Below are 20,997 nucleotides of genomic sequence, written 5' to 3'. Positions count from 1 at the left end.
GGGTTTTCAGTTTCTCTGGAGGCTAAGAGTGGTGAACTTTATTTGCAGTCTTACTCTCCCTTGAATAAGGGGCGACTGGGCGCTCAATTGGTTAACCCTCTGCCTTTGGCTCAGGTCATGAGCCCAGGGTCCTGGGATGGAGTCCACATCAGGCTCCCTGCTCAGCGGGGAGTCTGCTTCTCCTTATCCCTCTGCCTGCAGCTCCCCCTGCTTATGCTCTCTCTCTCTCTCTCTCTCTCGGACTCTTTCTCTAATAAATAAATAAAGTCTTTAAAAAAAAACTGAGTCTTTTATTAAATCAAATGAATTTGAAGCATAGCAGGCTACAAAAGAACAAGGTCCCCACTGTAAATACATTAGAACATTTTGTAAACTGCAAAGCAACTTTAAATGATAACAATTATGAGCCATAAAGAAGGAGCATGAAGTTATTGAAGAGTCATGAGCTATGTTAATTCAATAGCTGCCTGAATGACAGTTTAGGAGCCACCTAAACTTCTGACTTCTTTACAAAGTTACCCCAGGAACTCCCACACAGTGTGCTAACAATTTGCTGCATCAGTAAATTCACTGGACTCCAAACCAAAGTGCGTCAAGAGCTCAATGGAGCCTTAGCTGATGAGAGGGGCAATCCACAGTCCTAGTAATGGCAGAATGTTAGGTTTCTGGAGGCGTGTTGACCATGATCTAGTAAGGTCTGTCCTAAGCAATTTATTAATCATTTTGGTGTCAGGTGATTAAGGTTATTTGCTGTCCTTAGTGCTTTTTCTTTTAATTTGGGCTATATACTAGGAAGAAACTACAATCAGATATTACTCCCACCTGTTTTCTTTTTATTATACATACTTTAGATTGCAGACTGAATACAAATATTGATCAGAAGCCAAAAAGCTCCACACATTTCTTATCAATTCAATCCAGGCCAATCTGTCTTTCAACTCTGCATTTTTATGTTCTTGCCTCACCACTTACTAAAATAAATATATGAATAAATAGCAATCCAATCCAAATAAGCATCTTTCATCTATAATTATCTGAAACAAGAGATTTAAAGAAGAGTAGAGTTAATCCATCTCACCAATTGCATCTTCAATGCCTGTTCAGTCATGCCTGAATGTCTAGATTCAATTTATGGAGAGCATGAATGTACAACATTATAGAGGGGTGCTTCTGGCAGATCCTGTCTGAGAAGGACAAAAGGTCAAACAGTTTCTTTGCTGTTCTGTGACAGTTAGTCTCTGGGCTGGGTCAGAGGGTGGGAGAGTTATGTCTAGATCTGGAATGGATCACTCACACAATTAAGTTCTTGTCAGACCAAAAAAAAAAAAAAAAAAGAAGACAGCACAACTTCCCCAGGCAGGAGGACAGCCAGATGGAAAGTAACTATTTTTCTCCACCTACTTTAAAATATGAAATGAGAATGGAAATTAATGATGGAAAAACCATTTCTAAGTTTCAAAATATACTCTTTCTTGGGTGGCTGGGGTTACTATTTTGAGGTGATGTTTGGAAATCTTGGGAAAACAGAATCTGACTTTTCCCTCATTGGAAACTGGTTGCATAAATAATAATTAACACCCTCAAAACACCTTTAACACCTTTTCTCTCACAAATTAAGTCCTATAAGAATATTCTTATAGTGTAGGCAGTCCTCAACTATGAAATCCACACTTCTCATTATATACATAATTATACGATGCTGTTTATCTGGAGAATTTGGATATTCATATACTAGCTGACAAATGGACATTTTAAAGTTTCTTTCCTGATGTTGCTACTTATTTTTGACATTTTCATCATCTTTGTCTGACACCAGTATTTACTGTTATTCAATTATGGGTAAAATAAAAGCATTCAGTCAAAGATGTATTCTTAGGCTTGTTGTAAGTGGCAAGTATTTGGCTTCAACCAGATACTCTCTGTGTGATCAAATGTAGAGGAAAAGAGTGATTAAGTATGAAAGTAGGGAAGTACACTGCTGAAAACTATCAAAAAGGCAGGGAACAAGGTTTATTTGAGAAGACCTTCGCCCATCCCACATACACACACAATGAACACACTTAAGTCTACTGTAATTGTGACTTTCATTGATTTGATTTCATGGTACATTTTCAGAGACCTAACGTGTACTAAAATAAAATGTAAAGGTTAGACTCTAAATCAATTATTTTTAGTGACTATCTCCCACACAGATTCCTGAAAGATCGAGACAAAAGCAGAATCTTTTGAGTTGATGCACTTGGAAAGGACAGTTCTACAGGTGATGTAACTGGAGGGCACAAAGATGATTTTGCTTGATTAGTGCTCCACAGCTACATCAGTGGTGGCATTCGATGGGAACCTGGGGTTTCTCTGACTCACTGTTCTCTATCTCACTGTTATTTAGGAGGTCCCACCATCATGTTAACATTAGAATTCAATCTGGTTCCTCAAGAATTGCTGGAGACATGATTCTGATAGCTTTGGAAAATATTAGTGCCTCCGGGTTGGGGGCTTGTGAAGTGTTTGTAATTCTCACTCCACAAAATTAATACAGTATCAAGACCTGAATGTCAAATCAATACTGACTGATGCTGAGAATGTTTTAGAGTGGTTTCTGCATTTATCTCGCAGACATAATAAGGTTAAAGATCACCGTTTCAGAGATGCCTTTTCTAGCAAGCTTATCTATGCTTGCGCTGCTCTTTATAAAATTTTACAGCTTATGTCATATTTTGAAATAATATGTTTGTTTGCTTACTGATTGTGCATCTTCTCTAACAGACTGTAAATTCCAAGAAGGCAAGGGTCATTTCTGTTTTGTTCACTATCATTTACTTAGCACCTAGCACAGTTCTTGGCATATAAAATAAGCTCAAATAATATTTGTTGAACAAACAAATGAATTTATTTAACCCATGATTGAGGCAAGTTTTATGAAAGCCCTGATTACCTCTTTTGTTCTGTCCTAAACTTGGTGTTGAAGCCAGAAGATTAAAGTTCTAGGGCAGTAGACTTTAGCTCAGCAAAAGCTACCAACCAGGGCGATGCAGAGATGGAATATGCTATTTGGTGGGACACTAAGCAGTTAAACATCAGGCAGTTAAACATCTGCCTTTGGCTTTGCCAAGAAGAGGTTGCCCAGGATCTCTCTGCATCAGGCAGAAGTTTGGTCATGAGAATATCTCAGGGACTTCTGTGATTTCCAGCTCTAAGGTTCTGCAGTTCTTTTCAGTTGTTTGGGTTAGGATGAAATAAAGTGCACGTACAAACTCAACAGGAAATAAACTAAGATAAATTATCTAATGAGACACAGAAAATTGATTATTCAGGCATGCACGCCACTTACCATTATTTGATACCTACAAACTCTACTGAGTATACAACTTTGCTGTAAGTCATAGATATGTAACTCAACGAAGACTAAAAGAGTTAAAAACAACTTGTGTAGCATTTCATAGTTTTAAACATGCAACACTGTCATGTAATTCTTATATCAACTCTGAGGAAAACAACATCTGAGCTTATGCAGAGTAAGTGGCTTGTCCAAAATCATACACATAAAGTGCTGTAATTGTCAGGTCTCAAACTCCCAAACCAGCAGTCCTCTCAAAAACTCTAACAGATAATGTTACTTTTTGAGTCCAGAATTATTCATCCTTTAGATTTAGTGATATTTGCATCATCTTGCATTGAAAATACCTTTCTTCCAAATTTCTCTGGGAAAAGGCCAAGTGGAATTTAAAAATGTAACTGTATTTTTCTTTCATAGGTATCAAAAATCCATTTTATTGATTATTAGAGAAGTTATAAACAGCTACTGTGAACAAATTATAATAGTCATTAGATAATTAATACATCCCTCTTGCTTTTAAAATGAAAGATCAACAGTTATTAAATGTCACTTTTTTCACCCAGTCTGATGAAAGATTTCAATTCAGAATAGTAACTTTATTAACTCAATTAGGAGCCCCAAAAGAGTATTTTCTTCTGTGATATCTAGTAAAGTGATGAAAATAAATGGGGATTTATCATAGGTTAAATGGCACATGAGAAAAGATCCAACAATACCTTCTTTTTAGCTACTAGTGGTTCTCAAAGGTCACACAGGGCAGTGATCTAATGATTAAAGACAAATTAAAATACACTATCTCATCGTGTCTTGAGAGTTTGAAAGAACCTCTGAGACCACAGCGCAGCCTCCCCATTTCTTCTTCATTGGTGTAATAGATTGGAGATTCTGCCTGCCACAAGCTCCTCTTCTTGAGGGAGTTCATCTTTTTCATAAAATGCTCTCAACTTTCTAAGAAAATCATAAGCACTTCTATTTTTCATATGTGCTATCTTATGGCATGAAAGTTACACACCCAAAACCTCTCCATTCTCCACTTCTAAAAGCCAAACACGCAGTCTCCTGTATCCATATTCACATGCAGTACCTCTGGCATGGGGTGATTTTCCTTACCCAGTCTTCTAGCTATAAAATACATGAATGAGTAAATCTTGGAAAAGGGATAACATCTTTGATATTGTCAATTCCCAAGATGCACTGCAGATAGCGTTCAAATCCCATCCCAAAACCTCCATGGGGAACAGATCCAAATCGACGGAGGTCCAGATACCTGATTTTGAAAAACAGAGAATTGTTACCTGTAGATGCTGTGTTGGATCAGATGTCATGATAGAATTTTGTTTGAAAAGTATTTTGCGATCATCTGTTATCATCCACATCATTTTGGTAAACCAGTCTTTTCCCTCCAAGGACAGGTGAAGGACAGAGAAGTTAAAATGATCTGTCCAAGGTTATCAGACAAACAGCAGCAAATCACGTCATGCACTCATGGGCTTTGTTCACTTGATCCTTTTAAAGTTACAAATGTACTTAAATACAGAAAACCTGCCTAATGAGACAACAGAAAATGTTCTAATAACTTTACTATTTTTCTTGAAAATATATTCTTCTATTCCTTGGTATGTTAATGCTTTTTTTCCTACTAAAAAAATCACATTGTTCAATACACAAAAGAGGGTGAAGAAAAAGTTTTGCCTGCTAAATTGTAAAAATATACCCCTACTACTTGAGATTGTAAGCTCTCTCAAGGGCAGGAACTGTGGCTATTCAGCCTTTCATTTCCAGTGTCTGCTCTGGAGTACATGCATCATTAGTCTATGAAGATTTATTGTTTGAAGGCACAAAAATAAACTCTTGAACACTAGAGTGAAATTTCCATTTCTGTGCTTCGAACCTAGCAGAATAAGTCAAGAGTCATTTTTCTGGAAGGATAGCCTCTGAAGCTTATCTATACTGATTCTATTTCCACTTACGATTATATGGCTAGAAAATGGGGCAGCCATGATTCAAACTCAGATTCCAACACACCAGCCTGTGACAAATTTTACAAAAGGAAGAGGAAGACTCTGTAAGTATTTTGCTGTGTTATTTGGTGGGGGAATTCTTTAGTTATACAATACTGATTAAAGTAAGTTTATAGCTTCTTGAATGATCTGTAAAATCAGTTCTAAAATAAAAGTTGGGTGCCACAGCTGGTAGTCATATGTTTTTTCAAAAATAAAGACTGTCTTCGGTTGCGTGGGTGGATCAGGCAGTTAAACATCTGCCTTCAGCTTGGGTCATGGTCCTGGGGTCCTGGGATCAAGCCCCTCCACAAGCCCCAAGTTGGGCTCCCTGCTGAGTAGGGAGACTGCTTCTTCCTCTCCTTCTGCCCCACATTCCCTGCTTGTGCTCTCTCTCTCAAATAAATAATAAAATCTTAAAAAAAAAAGAGTATTATCTATTTCCTCACTATTAATAATAAATAGCCACATGTATTGGTCTTTTGGAAGTTAAGATTGAATACTGATCTTTCTAAAATAAAAGATTAATTGCAACAAGGCAAATTACAATCAAGTGAGGGATCAACCAACAGGAGTTTCTAGTATAAAACTTCAGATTATTAAGAACTATCAGGAATAATGGAAGGAGCACAGTCTTGAGTAAATGGAATGTTCTGTAGCTGATTTAAGTTTTAGTTTATAAGGTATGGGGACAGGATATACTTTCATTTACTGAGAAAATGAGATGAAAGGCCCATCAAAAGCACCTGCCACAAATAGTTGCAGGACCTGGGCTGGCTGCTAGAAGTCCAGCAATAGCTGTAGCTGTGTCTGAATTCCTCATATATTGATGTCAAAACACTGGCATAAAGGTCTGGAAACTGGATTCTGCAGATGGATTCAATCTATAGCATTTTTCTTGCCCTTGCTTTGATATAGAGAAATCCACTTCTGAAAAAACAAGTTTTCGAACAAATATATATTTGTTGGATTTTTTTGATTGTTGTTAAATTGATTTTAGGGTAGCCAGATTATAGAAGAAATGGTATAAAATTTGTGGAACTAGTTACATATATTATTTGCATGTGGCACGCAGAAACAGGAAGTGACTAAATTCTTCGACACCTGGGGTGGCTATTCACAGCATGGTGGAACACTAGCAGAGAGTGCAGGCTTGAAGATTTCTAAAGTCCCTTCTACCTTGAAAATGCTATGATGACCAGATAAAAGGAAACAGATTCAAATAATAGATATTTACATTTAGAGATCCTAAGAGTTCAAAAACTTTAGTTGGGACAAAAATAGTATTGAAATGATTAATAAAGACCAAAAAGGCCTCAACGTACTCAACCAACAATCAGAATTTGTGATTTAGTTAGTTTTTACACACTATGAAGATCATAGTAGACAGACAAAATAGGCAAAATGCATAAGCTTGCTTGGTCAGGCTCATCGACCTAATAACAAGACTGAGAACAAAGGCAGGCAAGGGAAAGGAAACTAGCTTTTACTGAAGTTCTATTCTAGGTAGATAATTAACCAATTATATTGTTTCATTTCATCCTCACAATAATCCTGTTTAGTAGATACCATCATTTCATTTTACAGCCAAGAAAACCAAGACTCAGATTAAGTATGCCTATGGTTACTAATGGTAAATAATAAGGTATTCAAGGGTCATGACCTGAACATAATTTTAGGCTTTTGGCATTTCTACAACCTAGCTCTTTCATTACCCAAAGGTCAGGTGTGTAACTTGATTCTTCTCTCTCATGAGGACAGCAAAGCAATTAATAATATTAAAAATTACTATGAAGGAAAGGTACTATAAAAATAAAAGTACATAATTTGTACATGTTGAAAAATACCTGAAGAAAGGGTCTTCAGAAAGAAAACGAGAACTCTGGACACGTAAATGTATGAATGCGAACAAGTGATCTTCCCTACGCAGCTTAGATTTCTACAGACTTTAGGGAGCACTTAGCTCAAACCCTAATTTCACACATAGAGAAACTGAAGCATAATGGTTAGGAACAAAGTTCCAGCTCTATGCTTCTAACTGTGTGCTCTTGGTTAAGTTAGTTAACATCTCTCAGACTTAGGTCTGGAGGAGTAATGAAAAGGAGATTAAAATAGTACCTAACTCAGAGTGTTCTAATAATACATAAGAAAATATACAATAAGGGGCACCTTGGTGGCTCATCAGTTGAGTGTCTGGCTCTTGATTTTGGCTTATGTCATGTTCTCAGGGTGCTGGGATTGAGTCCTATGTTGGGCTCCACGATCAGTGGGGAGTCTGCCTGGTATTCTCTCTCCCTCTCCGCTCCCTCTGCTTGTATGCTCTCTCAATTAAATAAATAAATCTTAAAAAAATACATTAAAATTTTAACATAGTTATCTGGCACACAGTCAGTAATAAATAAATGACAGTCAATATTATTAGTATCTTCCCAGCATTCAAAGGGAATAAGTAATCTTCTGAGATTACTACCTATTATTACTACCTATTCTGAGAACCTATCTATTCACTGTTCTTAATACTCTTCCATAGTGCCTAGGGAATACAGGTAAAACCTATGTAACAATCAGACCAATAGCTAGAGCAAGAATTAGTAAGGGCCGGGTGCCTGGGTGGCTCAGTGGGTTAACCCTCTGCCTTCAGCTCAGGGCGTCATCTCAGGGTCCTGGGACTGAGCCCCACATTGGGCTCTCTCCTGGGTGGGGAGCCTACTTCCCCCTTTTTCTCCCTGCTGCTCGGCATACTTGTGATCTCTCTCTCTTTCTATCAAATAAATAAATAAGATAAAATGAAAGAATTAGCAAGGGCCACAGTCTTACCATTGGTAGGCTTCTGTTAATCCTGATCTGTAAGAGGAAAATAACAAAATTCTTTCAGAGAATGGCAATAAGATAAAGATACTAACCACCAAACATTTATTCTCTTAAGAGGTACACACAAAAACCTATGCTTTTAAAGAACATGCAATACAGTGAGAAAGTAACTATTTAATGTGGTAAGAAAGGTAAATTAACCAATAGTCCTAGGTATTACCAAGCAAGTGGTACAGATGATAAATGCCAAAGAAAGATAGTCCAGAGCCCAAAAGATTTCAGATGACCTTACTGTCCTATGACATAAGAAAAGCATTATTACTTAAGGTTGCTGGGAGGCACACACAGGGGACATGAAGACACACATTTCATTCTGTAACACTGAAACAATAATATAGATTCTGCCCTCAGAATATGGTTGCAAATTGTTTTTTTTGCCAATGTGAAAAATGTTAATCAAATTTTAAGCTCTTAGTACTCATTAAAATTAATTACATCCCTTTAATGCCTGGCTGGCTCAGTTGGTAGAACAAGCAACTCTTGATCTCGGGGTTGTAAGTTTCAGCCCCATGTTGGCTATAGAGAGTACTTGAAAATAAAATCTTAAAAGAAATTAATTTCAGCCCTTTAAAAAAGTGTTTGGGATCAAAGTACATCTGAAATGATAAGGACTATGAAAAAAAATCAGAGACCACAGAAAACATGAACAGAGGTCACAGACAGGTTCCTGAAGCAGGGAAACACATATAACCATTTCATTAGAAAAGATAAATTTGGATAATATCAGGTATTAGGTAAACATATAATGTCATGAGGAAAAGTTTGCTGAAGGAAGGAAGCAAGCAAAGAAAACAGACCAATTATTCTTTCAACAGATGAGGTTTCTTGCCATGTGTGATTTTTATTGTGCTTTAAAAACCCAGAGAATCTTCAAATTCTTTCCATCTAAGGAGTTTGACCTTTACTTCAATTTCATTATTTTCCCAGGACTTTCTAACATTATAGTAATAGTAAGGACTTAGTAGTCTAAGTAATAAAAAAGAGGCCTCTTTTTTAGAACATATTTACTTCCTTTTTTCTGGACCCTAACCAAATAGAGCAGTTCAAATGACTGGGGTTACAAAACCAAGTTATCCAACAAATTTATAGGTTGGGATCTTGGAAAAGCATCAGCTTTTTAAGCATTTCTCCATTAGGGAAAGAAGGCCTTACAAATGGCTAATTTAATAGGATATTTTCAATCTATCATGGCTTTTCCAGGTTACTATGAAACCCAGTATTATCTGGAGAGTAGGAGAGTGGGACTAAGCGTTTAACATGGGGAAAACCTTTTTTTTTTTGAAGTCTGGCATAGCAAAAGTAGAAACCATGGAAAACAGAGGTTTATAACATTGGTTAGTTTAGGAAGTCATTGTGGTTTGTTGGCAGACCACGCATACATAGGAGTGGTAGTTCAATTAGAAACACGATTCTGTACTTCTCATCTCCAAAACATTTTCTGTGTGTTTATGGATTCATTTCCTAGGTCTCAAACAGCAAATTAAAATGAGTTACTCAAATAGCTTAATCAAGACCCTTACATAGCAGAAAACCTGAGGAAGGGAGAAGTGCTTATTCTAAATGTTAGTTTAGTGGATATTTTTAGTATCTTTCTTTTTCCATCTTCATTCCTTCCCTGGTTCAGAGTCTATTTTTTCTTTATGTCCCTATAGGAGTCCTTATTTATGTTCTCAATCATAATTTGGAGTAAATAAAAAAGAACACAGAAAAGAGAAAAAATGAAGGGCAAGCTTTTAGGTTGTTTACTGTCATTAACTTTTTAAAAAGCAATTTTCATAGGGAGAGATACATACCAAAAAGTGGGCACATACCACTGCAGAGTTATATCACGTAACAGTTCCAATCTTTAAGAACAGGAAGCTCAGAAAGGTCACATAACTTGCTCAAGGCCACAGAGAATCTGAGATCCAGGTCAGTCAGGTGCTGAGACCCATTTGCTTTCTCTGTTACTTTGCCAAGACTGCCTTCGAGCGCCTCATCCCTGATTCCTGAATTTTCTTTCTTTTAGGTCTGATCAATACCTGGCCAGTCGTTGCTCTAAGAAATGGTACCGCTCCTCTCTGAGGCTTCCTCCAAAGAGCTCTCCAACCCCAGGAACGAGAAGATCAACAGCAGCAACCTAAAAAGGAAAAAAGTGGTAAACAATTTCACATCAGGGGATTCCAACAATTGTCAGCTTCTCAAGCAGGTGGAACTCTTAACATTTTGACAAGGGGCTGTTGAACTGCTTACCAGAATATTATTTATGTTAGCTATTTATGCCGCCTGTTTCAAAATCCAATTTTTAATATTATCTTTAGACTACAATACACAAAATGCAGATGGACAGTTTCCTCTCCTTTCTTACACCGTTAGTATATGGTGTACTTAACAAAAATGTGTTTTCTTCACAAATGTGGTATGTTAATAATAAAAAATGTGGCAAATATTAAAAATTATGAGATATTAAAAGTCATCCATCACCATGCAGAACCAATTGCATTTTGGCATATTTTCTGTTTTTTTTTTTCCTTCCACATTTAAGGAATACAGCATATCAAATTACACATAAACATTTACCATTCTAATGTTTTACTTAGTATTATACATTTTTCCCCTATGTTAGCTGAAATATTTTACACACTTAATTTTTTTTTTTTAATGTTATCTCTCCACCCAACATGGGATTTGAACTCACAACCCAGAGATCAAGAGTCACACATTTCACTGACTGAGCCAGCCAGGTTCCTCCATACTAAATGTTTTAAAAGCTACACAATTTGATTATTTGTTTACTTATTTTTAAAAAGAGTTTATTTATTTATTTGACACAGAGAGAGAGAGATCACAAGTAGGCAGAGAGGCAGGCAGAGGGAGAGGAAGGGAAGCAGGCTCCCTCCCGAGCAGAGAGCCCAATGCAGGGCTCGATCCTGGACCCTGAGATCATGACCTGAGCTGAAGGCAGAGAATTTAACCCACTGAGCCACCCACATGCCCCTGCACAGTTTAGAAGTAGAAGTAGATATTTACCCTAAAGATACAAACATAGTGATCCGAAGGGGCATGTGCACCCGAATGTTTATAGCAGCAAAGTCCACAATAGCCAAACTATGGAAAGAACCTAGATGTCCATCAACAGATGAATGGATAAAGAAGATGTGGTATATATACACAATGGAATACTATGCAGCCATCAAAAGAAATGAAATCTTGCCATTTGCGACAACGTGGATGGAACTAGAGTGTATCATGCTTAGCAAAGTAAGTCAAGTGGAGAAAGACAACTATCATATGATCTCCCTGATATGAGGAAGTGGAGATGCAACATGGGGGGGGGGGTTAAGGGAGTAGGAGAAGAATAAATGAAACAAGATGGGATTGGGAGGGAGACAAACCATAAGTGACTCTTAATCTCACAAAACAAACTGAGGGTTGCTGGGGGGAGGGGGTTGGGAGAAGGAGGGTGGGATTATGGACATTGGGGAGGGTATGTGCTTTGGTGAGTGCTGTGAAGTGTGTAAACCTGGTGATTCATAGACCTGTACCCCTGGGGATAAAAATATATTATATGTTTATAAAAAATTAAAAATTAAAAAAAAAAAGAAGTAGAAGTAGAAGTTTTTATCTAACTGCTTTTCCTTTGTTGGACATTTTGGTATGTGGTTTTGTTTTCTCTTAAATAATCTGACAATGAGGATTTTTCTTTTTTCTTCTTTAAAGATTTTATTTATTTATTTGACTGACAGAGATCACAATTAGGCAAAGCAGGTAGAGAGAGAGAGAGGAGGAAGCAGACTCCTTGCCTAGCCGAGAGCTCGATCCCAGGACTCTGAGATCAAGACCTAAGCCAAAGGCAGAGGCTTTAACCCACTGAGCCACCCAGGCGCCCCAATGAGGATATTTCTTTATAGTATTTTGGTAAGACATGAAAAATATGTCCTGATTATTCAGACACCTGGGTGGCTCAGTCAGTTGAGTGTCTGACTCTCAATGTCAGCTCAAGTCTTGATCTCAGGATTCTGGGTTCAAGCCACACTTTGGGCTCCACGCTGGGCAGGGAGCCTACTTTAAAAAAAAGTTCTGATTATTAATCAAAGTAGTAAAACATGATATGATGAGATAGCATACTGAAGTTATCAAGATAACATAAATAACATGGATTTGAAGATGCATGAGCCAGTACTCTCTCACATCTGACAGAAACTTTCTGGTTAGCAACTTGGGAAAAGATTACCAAAACCCTTAAAAATGCATATACTTTGACCCAGCAATGGCAGTTTCAGGAAACAGTCCTAGTAGAGATGGCAAAAAAACAACAAAACAAATTACTGTACAGGATGTTTACTGCAGCATCATTTATAGTAACAAAAATTCAAGTACATGTCAGTAGGAACCGACTGTTATGTAAATCTTAGGGATTTAAAAAAAAGACGGGCTGGGCACCTGGGTGGCTCAGTGGGTTAAGCCTCTGCCTTCGGCTCGATTCGTGATCCCAGAGTCCTGGGATCGAGCCCCGCATGGAGCCCGGCATGGATCTCTCTGCTCAGTGGGGAGCCTCATTCCTCCTCTCTCTCTGCCTGCCTCTCTGCCTACTTGTGATCTCTGTCAGTCAAATAAGTAAATAAAATCTTAAAAAAAAAAAAAAAAAAAGACTGGCATCTACATGATGAGATATTACACTGCCACTGTGATTTCTTCAGTTCTCTGTCTGGGATTTTCTTATTTTGTACAGTGAAGATGTGTTATACTTTCGTAATAACAACAAAAAACTTTTAATGGTGGAAAATGGTAGCTTCATATTTTAATTAGTATTTCTTTAATTACTAGTAATATTTAGTTTTGAGAATGTTTATTTGTTAACTGTATTATCCTGTGACTTGGTGATTCCTTTTGGTGGGGCTGGTAGTAAGCATTATTAAGGAGGCACTAAACTGGGGTGCCTGGGTGACTCAGTTGAGCATCTGACATGGTTCCACCCAGGTCACAATCTTGGGTTCACAAGATGGAGCCCCGCCAGGCTCTGCACTCAGGGCGCAGAGTCTGCTTGGGATTCTTTCACCACTCCCGGCTCCCTCTTCCTCCCCTTGCTTGGGCTGCTCTTTTTCTCTTCTCTCTCTCCCAAATAAAATCTTTAAAAAAATATATAAAAAGGCACAAAACTAAGAAAGATATAAAGCAACAAATGAAAAATTAGGAAATCATAAAACATATTTTCATCTCCAGTTAGTCAGTTAAGCAGTTACCTTCAGCTCAGGTCATGATCCCAGGGTCCTGGGATCGAGCCCCGCATCGGGCTCCCTGCTCAGTTGAGAGCCTGCTTCTCCCTCTCCCTCTGCCTGCCACTCTGCCTACTTGTGCTCTCTCTCTCTGTCAAATAAATAAATAAAATCTTTTAAAAAATTAAAAAAAAATTTTAAAGATTTTATTTATTTGACAGAGAGACAGAGATCACAAGTAGGCAGAGAGGCAGGCAGAGGGAGAGGGGGAAGCAGGCTCCCTGCTGAGCAGAGGGCCTGATGTGGGGCTTGATCCCAGGACCCTGGGATCATGACCTGAGCTGAAGGCAGAGGCTTAACCCACTAAGCCACCCAGGTGTCCCCCCCAATTTTTAAAAATTTTTTTTATTTTTTATAAACATATATTTTAATCCCCAGGGGTACAGGTCTGTGAATCGCCAGGTTTACACACTTCACAGCACTCACCAAAGCACATACCCTCCCCAATGTCCATAACCCCACTCCCCTTCTCCCAACCCCCCTACCCCCAGCAACCCTCAGTTTGTTTTGTGAGATTAAGAGTCACTTATGGTTTGCTTCCCTCCCAATCCCATCTTGTTTCATTTATTCTTCTCCTACCCACTTAAGCCCCCATGTTGTATCCCCCCAATTTTTTTTTAAAGTAAGCTCTACATTCAATGTGGGGCTCAAACTCATGACCCCAAGATCAAGAACTGCCCATTTTGTCACACTACCACTGCTTGTTGACCACATCTTAGTAATTCTGTGAACTTGAGGCAACTACAACAACCAAGCAGGTAATCCAGAATGTGGATTTGGTGACTCAGATACAAGGACAGGTAATGAAACACAGATCTCTAAACAGGTGTACAACACAGCCTCCAGAGGAAATTCTCACAGGCTACACAATTAATAGAGTTGGACACCAACCAGGACCCTGCAGTTACCCTTCCTATTCTCAGAGAAAGGAGACATTTCAAGGGAGTTTTTTTGGCCATTGAAGGACTGGCATCTTTATTTCTTAGTATCGTGCTTTTAAACATGGCTAACATATACCCAAAGTTGAGAGAGACCTGACTGAGAATTTGTTGTTGTTGTTGTTTTAAAAGAGACTTTTTTTTTTGACAGAGACAGCACAAACAGGGGCAGCGGGAGATGGACAAATGGACTCACCGCTGAGTAGGGAGCCTTGATGAGCGGCTTGAGCGCAGGACATGGAGATCATGACTTGAACAAAAGGCAGATGCTTAACTGACAGAGACACCCAGATGCCCCATGATTTATTTATTTAAGAGTGAGAGAAAGGGAGTGTGTGCAGGGAAGGTAAAGGCACAAGAGGGGAGGGGTATGAGGGAAAGGGTTTAATCCAGAGTTTTAAATTTAGAATTACAGGTAATCAGGATTAGAAAAGAACAGACATCAAGTAACTCTGGCCTTTGGTTGAAAATATTTAAAGACTGAGAACCACTACCCCCAAAATGTAGCATACATCTTTGTGTAGATCTATTTAGAAGGGACAAGTATATCCAAAATCTATCATTTCCAAGGTTTTGAAGTTGAGGCAATTCCAAGCCGTAAAGGTCAGCGGTAATTGCTTCTGATACTCTAAATACAAGCAAAGCATTGAAAGCCAGAGCTATAAAGATTCACTGCCTCAAAAAAAAAAAATGCTGGAGAATCAGCTATCGTGGAAGAACAGGAAATAGGTAGTCCAGCTGGGGCCATGATGGAATGAGTTGTTCGTTTTCTAAATCAGTTCATAAGAATTGAATAGGAGACACATTTCTTGCTTGGTCTTACTGCTAATACAACTACGACAAGCAAAAAACCTCTGGAGATCTTAGCACTTTCTGTAGGCCTCCATTATGTTATTTTGAACTTAGTTTTTTTAATGCTATTTTTAGAGGACCATAAAAGATGAATATTTATCTTTGATTACAAACCCCCTTTAACCCCCTTTAATTCTTGAGCTCCTTGGAGAATTCATTGTACAACCATACTGGGTTTAGACCTGTTTAATTTGTATTTATCTGGAATATTTGCAACTGCATAGTACCAGTTGTGGAACTGATAGCTTCTGAATCTTTTGAGTCATCTTCAAAAACTTTTTTTTTTTTTTTTTTTTTTTTTTTTGAGAGAGAGAGGGAGTCTTAAAAAGGCTTCATGCCCAGCATGGAGCCCAACGTGGGGATTGATCTTATGACCCTGAGATCATGACTTGAGCCAAAATCAAGAGTTGGACGCTCAACCGACTGAGCTACCCAGGTGCCCCTGAGTCACCTTCAAAATCTTATGTCACAGTATGGTATCTGTAATTTTTTTCTGGATTTCTTCTAAACCTGCTTCCTAATAACTAAGGCATCTAATCATTTCTACATTGGTTATTACAAAATTAATGTGGTAGTTGCTGTATTAGTCAGGATAGGTTAGATTATACTAAAACTTACCTAGTAATAAACAATCCCAGAAGCTTACAACAGGGCTTCTCAATCTCAGCATCAGTGACAATTTTGGCCAGATAATTTTATTGTGAGGGTCTGTCCTGTGCATCGTGGGCTATTTAGCAATATCCCTGGCCTCTACCCACCAGATGCCAGTTGCACTGTCCTAGTTGTGACAACCAAAAATGTCACCAGACATTGCTAAATGTTTCCTGCACTGAAGTGGGTGTGTGTGTGTGATGACATAAAGTAATAGCTGATTGAAAGCCACTGCTTTACAAAAAACTGGCTTTTTAAAAAACGTATGCTACATGTCCATCCTGGCTTGAAGATGATTAAAACAAAAACAAAAACAAAAAAACACTTTATGAGGTACTGCTGATCTAGCAGATGGGGAAAAAAAAAAAAAAAGAGCATGGACAACTAAGTACTAAAAACATTTGTCCAGGAGTAATGTATGTAGGTCACATTTGCTCACAATTCTTTGGCCAATACATGTCACTAAGCTCACGCTGATGGGGCGGAGAAGTATGACAACTACTGATGTAAAGTAAAACTGTTTAGCTGGTTCCCTCCCCTCCCCCACCCAAACTGACATGGACTCCCACTTCCACTCTCCCAACAAAATCCTCATTGTTAATTAGAATTAAGGTCAGAATAGTTCTATTTTCTTCCTCTGTACTCTGGGACAGGAGGTTATCAAGAAAAGGAAAAGAATTTACCAAACTAGAAAAGAACTTAGCAAAATAGCCTATTTTAGTTGAATGAAAATTTTAGAAAACATCCAGATAAAGTCCCTTATCACTCCTAATTTTGTGACATGTGGAAAGAATGCATTCATCATCTATATCCTTTCTTTGTCCAGATGGCCTGAAAATTCACACTTTCAGGTGGATGAATTTCATGTTTTCTTGACAAAGATAAAGTTGCTTTTCCTTTTAAAAGAAATGTATGTTTGTTTGTTTGTTTGAAAGATTTTATTTATTTATTTGACAGAAAGGCAGCCGAGAGCAGGAACATAAGCAGGGGAAGTGCAAAGAGGGAAAGCAGGCTTCCCTCCCAGCAGGGAGCCCGATGTGGGGTTCCATCCCAGGACTGACCTGAGCAGAAGGCAGATGTTTAACCGACTGAGCCACTCAGGTAGGTGCCCAGGGAAATGTATCTCTTAAGTAAGGCATTCCTTCACAATGCCTCATAAATGGTCCATGACCAAAGGGTACTGTTTCTTTCTTTCTTTCCTTTTTTTTTTTTTTTAAATCAAGAACAGGTTTATCTCTTTGTGAAGAAAGGCCCACAAAGGCTTTGTTCTCTCTTCTTCCTCTCTTCTACTTATTAATCTTCTGCTCTTCTCTTTTTCTTTAGGTTTAGCTTCCTTTCAATCCTATCAGATTATACTTCCTGCTTTCCTTTCACAATGATATCCTCCAAACTCTCTAGAGATTCTGCACCCTTTCTGAGTAGCTGTAACACAGCCAAGTATTCCTCTACTATAAATAAAGACATTTACATTTGGTATACATAGAGCTGCACTTCCTTTGATAGGATATAAAAAGTACCACATTCCCTTAAGATTATTAGCACAACTTCTTCAAATTTCCATACCTTTTAGTTTGTGTTGAGATTCCCAAGAGGATTCTTCTATGTTGTGACTCCCTCTGGTAACTACTGAGCTAATTGCTACAAAAACTACCACTCTTTCCAGGGGTCTAGTGGAGGTAAAGGGTACATACAGATAAAATATAAACCATGACATAAGGGTGCACAAAATGTACAACATGGATGGAATCACACAAATCTCTTAAGAACTAATGAGAAAAACTTGGCTGTGTGTTTCCCAAATCATTTATTTGGGAGGGGTTAGAGTGCAAACACTCTGGAAACAGGCTAAGTTACCTAGAATGGTAGCTGGTGATTACAATCTGCCCTATGGGCTGGCGGCCCTTATGGGAGTCTGCGGTTTGCTTCAAGAGCTGGGGCTGAGCAATCCTGCCCTTCACTCGGGAAAGTGAGAATTCACAGGCTGTACAATAAAATGTCCTCTTAATTCACAAATTTGACCAAATTTAAGCACTTCTGTAGCTACAATCTCTTCTGTGTTCCTCTGTATCTTTGGAAGACTTTAAAGAAGCGTCAAGATTTTAGTTGTGCTGTCCTTTTTCTCTCCTACACAGATAACAACGAAGGCTACATGTCAATGTAACACACTCTCTGCTAACTTTCCTCATCTTAAACAAAACTGATTCCCCTTCAGGCATATCTTCTAGGCCAGAATGCTGCTGGGCACATCTTCTTTTATTTTGTTTAAGTCACACAGCTGCAGCAGCATGCTGTCTAGAAATAGTTTGTGTTGGTATTCAAGCTGAATGAGCCCTGGTCTCTATTTATGACACTCCCTTTTGACTCTTACTCTTCGATTCCAATCAATGTACTGAAAATAAAATGCAGACTTTGAATTAAACAACAAACAGGCTAGACAGGAACAAGGCCTTTAATGCATAACCTTTTCTACGCTAACTTCAGAGAGAGGGGAAAAGTTTAATGTCCCTTCCTCTACCTCTCTTCTTACCTCAATATTTTTAAGTATTAATGAAAAACATAAACTGAACACCCCCCTATTCAGTTTCTCACAGGCTGCTGTCAGCAACGGAGCAACATTACATATTATTATCAAGAGAAGAAGAATGTTCCACAAACCATAGGAAACATGTTTGTGGTTTCAGCCTCTATGAGCTTTTGCTCTCATTGCTGACACAGTATTTTGCCCCTAAAAACAGTAAGGCACAGGTAGGAATGAGAACCTTCCTGATGTGACAGTGTGAAGATTCAAATAGGCTGCAGGTAGCAATGGCTAAAAATGGACTTTGGCTAGTAAATGTTTAAGTCTGGGAGCATTTCAGATGGACTGAAATGCATACTTTCAACTTTGACATAAATTCCCAGGAAAGTCATTTGCATTAGATATGGGGAAAATTAGCCATTCCCTTCATTACTATTTTCTGTTGGTTTGATGCAGGTTGGTTAATTAGCACCAGCCAGGGAAATTCAATAGATACCCCTTGGTTGAGTACTGTTTCTTTCAAGTTGACTTTATAGTATGTACTTACTACATGCCCACTAATCTTTAAATTTTTATGATTTGCTACATAACATTGACAGAGTTTAAACAATTAGAACATTATCTGGTGATCTTAGCATCTCATCAGGATCTGATGGGCAGTCACTTTTGCCTAATCACAATGGCTGGAATGAATGGATATTCTTCTCTGCAAAGCCATTTCCCATCTGAAAACCTGGCACCTACCTTTGAGGGACTTACTTAGGAACTCAGACCCAGGGGCATACAGTATTTTGCATGCTTGCTTAGATTCATTTTATTTAGGCCCATGATCCCTCCCCTTCAAATTATCAAGTATGTTTGCTAACTTGTAAGTTATTCTTACATATCCAAATGGGGAAAAACTTAGGCTATTGAAATTAGAGAATCTTAAAGCTGTTTAGTATTCTGGAGGTCATCTAATCCAACTCTCTGATTTTATAGAGGGAGAAACTGAGGCTCAGTGATTGGACAGACTTGACTAAGGTTATATGGCTAACCAGTAAAAAAGATGGATTTCAAACCTGGTGCTGTTAACTCCTTAGTCCAGAGTACTCTTCATTCCAATACAGTAGATACCTTCACTTTTTTTTTTTTTTTTTGGAGGGGATGGGGATGTGCAGAAAGAAAGGAAAAGGAACAGTGGCTATAAAAATACACGATTTTAGGGACGCCTGGGTGGCTCAGTTGGTTAAGCAGCTGCCTTCGGCTCAGGTCATGATCCCAGGGTCCTGGGATCGGGTCCCACATCGGGCTCCTTGCTCGGCAGGGAGCCTGCTTCTCCCTCTGCCTCTGCCTGCCTCTCTGTCTGCCTGTGCTCGCTCGTGCTCTCTCCCTCTGTCTCTGAAAAATAAATAAAATCTTTAAAAAAAAAAAAATTTAAAAAATTTAAAAAATACACCATTTTACTATTTATGACCTCCAGCCAAATGCTACAAGTGTAGGTTAAACATTGCTCTACCCTTCTGATGCCCTAGAGAAGGCACCTATGAAATATATGTCTTATTTTTTAGATTGCATTGCACCCACTCTAGAAACTCTTGCAACCCTACCCACAATCTGTTATTACAGCCCTTCTGAAAAAAGCCGGCCCTTCTGAAAAAAGCCAAGAACTTAGTTATTTGGCCCAAAGTCTGTTCATTCACCACTGGAAAAAAATCAAGTAGGGGTAGAAGCAGGCACTCTATACAAGTGGGTTGAAAAGAAATCTAGGTTGTTAATCAATCAATGTTATAATCTATGTCTAATATATGTATAGTTTAAATAAATTATATATGTAAAAGGTATTTAAGGATTTATTTATTTATTTAAGCAGGAAAGAGAGAGCATAAACGGGGGAGTGGCAGACAGAGGGCAAGGGAGAAGCAGGATCCCTGCTGAGCAGGGAGTCCAATCTGGGGCTCAATCCCAGGACCCTGGGATCATGACCTGAACTGAAGGCAGATGCTTAACCAACTGAGCCACCCAGGTGCCCCAATAAAATATATTTTAATAATTTAGTTATAAGAAGCTATCTATATATTACAGTACTGTATAGATTACATAATTACTCTAAAGTATCATTATAATGCTTTCAACTTTCAAGCTGTGAGACCATACTACGAGAGAGTCTGTCACAATAAAGGCCTCCAGCTACTTCTAAAGGTAAAAAATATTTGTGACTGCAGTCTATGGAAGAATTGCCTTTTAAATAATCTTATGTAATAGCATGTTTGATGTTGCAACACACATATTTTAACATTATCATGCTTTATCACAATAATGGTTTTATCAAAATTTAAAAGGAAAGAGGGCTTTAAGCTTATTGACTACACATCACCCCAAACACTGTGCTATATATTTTTCACGTAATCCTCACAACTGTGGACTAAGATTATCATCTTATTTTTATGGATTGGGAAACTAAGACTCAAAGAAATTAGGTAGTTTATTTACGATCACGTGGTCTATACCACACAGACCTGGGACTTGAACCCAAGAGAGTCTGATTCTAAAGCCACTGGACTTTCCTTTATACTATGTTACCATCATTCAAAAAATT

The 20,997-nt window shown here is 38.3% G+C and overlaps 1 protein-coding gene across 3 annotated transcripts in view; it reads right to left on the bottom strand.

The window, feature by feature from the left end:
• Window positions 1-3,748: 3,748 nt before the first annotated feature.
• Window positions 3,749-20,997, bottom strand: part of NARS2 (asparaginyl-tRNA synthetase 2, mitochondrial) — a 126,933-nt gene continuing 109,684 nt past the window's right edge. For 2 of the 3 annotated variants that reach the window (XM_032356734.1, XM_032356736.1), the window contains 3 exons: window positions 10,227-10,324; window positions 8,152-8,178; window positions 3,749-4,601 (listed from right to left, as the gene is read on the bottom strand). In XM_032356734.1, the coding sequence (XP_032212625.1) occupies window positions 4,457-4,601; window positions 8,152-8,178; window positions 10,227-10,324 (270 nt within the window). In that variant the 3' untranslated portion in view covers window positions 3,749-4,456. Of the gene's footprint in view, window positions 4,602-5,304; window positions 5,364-8,151; window positions 8,179-10,226; window positions 10,325-20,997 lie in introns of all 3 variants that reach the window. The other variant, XM_032356735.1, reaches the window with a different exon arrangement.

Source organism: Mustela erminea, chromosome 9 (genome assembly GCF_009829155.1).
Source record: "Mustela erminea isolate mMusErm1 chromosome 9, mMusErm1.Pri, whole genome shotgun sequence".
Lineage (NCBI taxonomy): Eukaryota > Metazoa > Chordata > Mammalia > Carnivora > Mustelidae > Mustela > Mustela erminea.
The sequence above is the reverse complement of the archived record's forward strand: the minus strand, read 5'-3'. Positions and strand labels throughout refer to the sequence as shown.